The 5,031-nt window shown below is 35.2% G+C and overlaps 1 protein-coding gene across 8 annotated transcripts; it reads left to right on the top strand.

The window, feature by feature from the left end:
• The first annotated feature begins 545 nt into the window (after positions 1-545).
• On the top strand, positions 546-4,790 carry LOC110915563 (transcription factor PIF3). 8 transcript variants are annotated; one of them, XM_035985594.1, is made up of 10 exons: positions 546-917; positions 1,267-1,446; positions 1,515-1,819; positions 1,889-2,346; positions 2,429-2,533; positions 2,633-2,698; positions 2,869-2,934; positions 3,389-3,781; positions 3,859-3,943; positions 4,028-4,790. In XM_035985594.1, exons 2-10 carry the CDS (start codon positions 1,364-1,366, stop codon positions 4,036-4,038), a joined length of 1,572 nt encoding a protein of 523 aa, XP_035841487.1. In that variant the 5' UTR covers positions 546-917; positions 1,267-1,363; the 3' UTR covers positions 4,039-4,790. The 8 variants fall into 8 exon arrangements, with proteins under 8 accessions (XP_035841487.1, XP_022015982.1, XP_035841486.1 ...); XM_022160290.2 differs by having other exon boundaries at positions 4,055-4,350; XM_035985593.1 differs by having other exon boundaries at positions 2,854-2,934; positions 4,055-4,350.
• The last annotated feature ends 241 nt before the right edge of the window (positions 4,791-5,031 follow it).

Below are 5,031 nucleotides of genomic sequence, written 5' to 3'. Positions count from 1 at the left end.
ATTAACCGAAACCGAATTAATTAAAAACTGTTTATTAGATTTTTTTGCACCCTCATTTAACCAAAACTAATCGAACCGAATTGAACTTTCATATTTTCATATATTTCTAGCTTTTATACCTTCAGTTCATGGATTTCATATTTTATACCCCCATTTCATGTATTTATTATTTCACTTCTGTATTTATGCATCAATTTCATATTTATACCTCAATTTCATTTATTTTTAACCAAAAATTTTTAGCTCAAGTATTGTTTTGGCTATTAACCGTAAATAAAAGAACCAAACAAAAAACCGTCAATCTAACCAAATAAACCGAAGACCACTTGGTTAATAGAATAGACTAACCGATGACTTAGGTATTGGCTTCGCTTAAACATGATAGCCGAACTGACCGAACCATGCATACCACAATGAAATTGACTAATAGATGACTTTATTTATAACGTATATCCACTACAATAATACCATAATAAATATTATAAGAACAAAAAAACGAATAGAAACGACTATCACAATGAAAAATTGTTACTTCAAGGTGAGAAATCAAATACACCCAAAGACAGAATGTACAAACACTATTCATAAACAACCACCAAATATATAAAAAAAAGTTTTCGAAATTGTACAATTTTGGAAGGGAGTTAACAGTTGTGTTGCAACTTAAAGTGATTCTTTCTCTTGATTACCTCCATTTTCCGCAAGCCTTTCGCCGTCTTCTACTACCCTCCACTTCAATCCTCCTATTCTCTATACACTTTCACCATTTTCAACATATTTACACTCATTTCAATCAAGATATCATCTGGGTCTTCAAGATTATCCCTTCATATCCTCATAAATTCAATAATGCCTGCTCAAATCAACTCATCTTCATTTGGGTATTCTTGATTGTCATTCTTTTTGCAGTTACAGAGGTGGGTTTCTACTTTCTTTCATCAAGTTTGTACCTTTATTAATAATCTGTTGTGGGTTGTTAGTTAATTCTTTAAAGAATGTATTTTTGTACTTTTGTGATTAGAATAAGGTTAATTAGATTGAGTTTCCGCTTTGGTTTGTTTATCTTTTAGGGCACCATTAAAGATATAATTATTGGAGTTTTTTTTTGTATATTTATTGTGGCTACAGATTATATTTTGTCAGATTAAGACATCACAGTAGAGGGAAACATATAAAAAAATGTTGTTAAATATATACAATTATTTGTCAGAAAAATAGGTATAAAATATATAAAGATTTCACTATCTGGTGTCATGGTTTCTGCAGGGGTTTCTTCAAGTGGGTTGGAGCTCTTGAAGGCTGTGAATGAATTTTGAGAGATTTCTTTTCTTTTTTTTTTTTTTTGTGAAATTTTGATTCAAAGATGCCACTTTCAGAGTTGTATAGATCATCTATCAGTGGAAAGAGTGAACCCTCTCAGCAGAAATCAACTGATGTTTCATATATGTAAGTTTCTTGATTGATGTTTTTAGTAGTGTTTAACTTTTTGATTGATGTTTACGGCTGTGACGCAGACCGAACGACGAGTTTGTAGAGTTGATATGGGAAAAGGGTCAGATCATGATGCAGGGTCAGTCTAGTAAACTGAAAAAGACGCCAGTTTCGAGTAATTTTCAGTTTCAAACACCGAAAGTTCAAGCAAAAGATGGTCTTTTGGATGTATCTATGCCTGAGATTGGATTGAATCAAGATGATGATATGGTCCCTTGGTTAAATTATCCGCTTGACGATTATAGTTCTGATCTGTTACCCGAGTTATCCGGTGTGACAGTTCACGAACCCGTTATGCATAACGGTCTGAATGCAACAGAGAAGAGAGGTAATAAAGATCCAAATTCAGTGATCGATGTAACCCGATCAAACACATCTAAAGTTTCACGATTTTCAGATCCAACTGTTAGATCGGGAGTTTCGGACATAACTAATAGTAATTGTAGAAGTAAAGCCGGTAATGAGAGTCATAGAGATTCTGTACCGCGTTGTTCAACTTCCACCGTGTTGAATTTTTCGCATTTTTCAAGACCCGCTGCTGCGGCTATGGCTAAAGCTAGTGTTCAGAATCATGGACCGCAGAAAGAAACTGGTCAACCTGGTTCGGATTCAGTCAAAGTTTGTTCAAATCCTTTACCAAGTAAGCCATATGATGAGCCACATTGTGTCGACAAGTCCTCCAATGATGCATGCGGAGGAGGTAAAGGAGGTTCAGAAACCGTAAAGAGCAACGAGCCAGTTGGTGCTTCTTCTTCTGTTTGTTCAGGGAATAGTGCTGAACGAGCATCAAACGATTTGACCAAAAATTGTAAGAGAAAATCTCGCGAAACGGAAGATTTTGAGTGCCAAAGTCAAGTATGTTAGATAGCGTATTGTTTCTTTGTTTTGTCATGTTATAGTTGTTTCATTTACTAATCGTAATTATTGTTTTGATTAGGACGTTGAAGAAGAATCGTTGGCCACTAAAACCGCAGCTGCTTCTCGAGGAGGTACGGGTTCTAAGAGAAGCCGTGCGGCTGAAGTTCATAATTTGTCTGAAAGGGTAATAATTAATTTGCTAGTTATGATTACAAAAATAATATTATCATATTAGGAATCTAAATCTTTGAATAAGAACGATAAAATTATTATGATGAAACAGAGGCGACGGGATAGGATAAACGAAAAGATGCGGGCATTACAAGAACTCATACCAAATTGCAACAAGGTAGACTAGTTTTAAGACTTTTTCTGTGTGCTTCTGGTTGAATTTAAACTGATGTGGAGTCTTTATTGTTAAAGGACCATCCTTATCTATTCGACCCACTCGATGTTGGTTAAATATATTCATTAGAATGCTGATTTTCCGAATTGAGATCTTAGTTTTTACATTACAAGGTGGATAAAGCATCAATGCTTGATGAGGCAATTGAGTATTTAAAGACACTTCAACTTCAAGTACAGGTACAATGTTTTAATATGTTACATATGTTACGTCATTTATGTTACACATATGCAATTTTTTTCAACGTATTTTTTTTTTTTTTGAATTTCTGTAAAGATTAGTAGCATATATATATAATATATATTTTTTATAACTCAAGTGGGTTTCCAACTTTTCATAATATCCATCCTCTATATATATAACATAATTTTGTATTATTTACTTATTTTATGGTAACTATAAATATAATAATATTTATTATGTAATTATTATATATTAAATGAAAATTATTATATTATATATTAAATAAATAACAAGGTTCATCTAGACTCGCGGGCCTATGCATGTGAAGCTTGGGCTCGAGTTCTCGAATTGGTTTGGGCTTCTAGCGAGCTGATCTTAGGTAGCTGCTCACGAGTGGCTCGGCTTGTTTACCCTCCAATCCCTAAACTTATGTTTCTACAACAACTGCAGATTATGTCAATGGGAACTGGATTATGTATGCCGCCAATGATGTTCCCGAATGGAATGCAACATATGCATCCTCATTTCTCCCCCATGGGGATTGGTATGGGTATGGGTTATGGAATGGGAATGGGAATGGGAATGGGAATGGAGATGAATGGCGGACAACATATGTTTCCGTTTTCTCCTACTATACACGGGTCACGACACCCTTTCCCTTCTCCACCTATGTATGGGCATCTTAGCCAAGGAATGCCAATGTTGTTACCTCAACCACCTATGCCCGGGGTTCCCGCTGTTCGGCAAATGCTGACACAAACCGAAGTTCCAGATGCGGGCCCCAGCTCCAAGGACCCTATCCCTAATAAGAACCCTCACGTGATGACACAGATATCTAGTCAGGTACCACCTATTTATACAATTTCACATAATCACTTGATGTTTTTGTGAAAGTAATCAAAATGCATATGTGATGCCAGCCCCAAGTTGCAAACAAGAGCCTTAACCAGTCTACTTCAGTCGACAAAAGCGATCAACTTGTAGAAGCTGGATGCAGTACACGCGGTAACTTGGTCTCTGCTAGTATTTTTGTTATAAGTTTCAGTTTAATACTCGAAGTGAAATTTATTTGTGATTGTTTTGATGTAGGTGTTGATTAAAATTTTTGTATTGAAGGGACCATGACCGCATAAAACAAATAGGAAAGTGAAGGTTGTGTTGACTTTTGTTGACTATCCGAAATGACTTTTTTTGGAAAGCATCAACATCCATTATGATCTGCATGGCGATTTTAGTGTTGTGTCGAGATTCTATCGTTTGGGTTTATTTCAATTGCAGATTGCCCCATGATAGTGTGATTAGATTATTCGGTGTCAGTATAGTTGAAAGCAGTGTTGTAAAAATCGCGACTAGGCGACGATTAGTCGGCGATTAATCGCTAGTCGTCCAGTTACTGAGTAATTTTTCTTAAATCGGTCCATTACCCGACTAGGTCCGACTAGGCACGACTAGGTCCGACTAGGCAAGCCAACAGTCGACGATTCCAGCAAAAAACCTGTATATTCCGGCCAAAACCTCTAAATTCCGGTCAGTTTCCAACCAAATCATTTGAATTCCAACAATTAATCATGTATACTTAAATAAATGAGTTGAGTAAGATTTAAAACCTAGCTACTTAAAATATTTACCTATAAAAATGTATATATTTATACATAAAACTGAAAATTACATATAAAAAACCCGATCCGATTAATCCTGATTAATCCCGAGTAATCCCGAGTAGTCGCTAGTCCCCACTTCACCGGCCGACTAGCGACTAGCGAGTTCTCCAACCTTGGTTGAAAGCATTTCTTTGTAAGGTATTACGCGATAACAAACATCAGAATCGATGAAACGATAATTGTATTTTTCATGTTTGGCCTCCGGTGTGCTCATTGCAGTGGTGGTTTATGTTATCAACATGGTTTCGAAAACTATATATATTGTGTTACTCTATCATAAAACACCATGCAAGTCATGAGTAAAGTTAAAAAAAATAACTTTTAAAACTACATTGACAAAAATGTATAAACTAGTAACGTCAATTATATTATATTATATTATATACTAATAAAACATAAACTCAATGAACAGTAATTTTGAGTTTATTTTTT

The sequence above is a fragment of the Helianthus annuus genome, chromosome 16 (assembly GCF_002127325.2).
Source record: "Helianthus annuus cultivar XRQ/B chromosome 16, HanXRQr2.0-SUNRISE, whole genome shotgun sequence".
NCBI lineage: Eukaryota > Viridiplantae > Streptophyta > Magnoliopsida > Asterales > Asteraceae > Helianthus > Helianthus annuus.
This window is presented reverse-complemented; position numbering and strand designations above follow the sequence as displayed.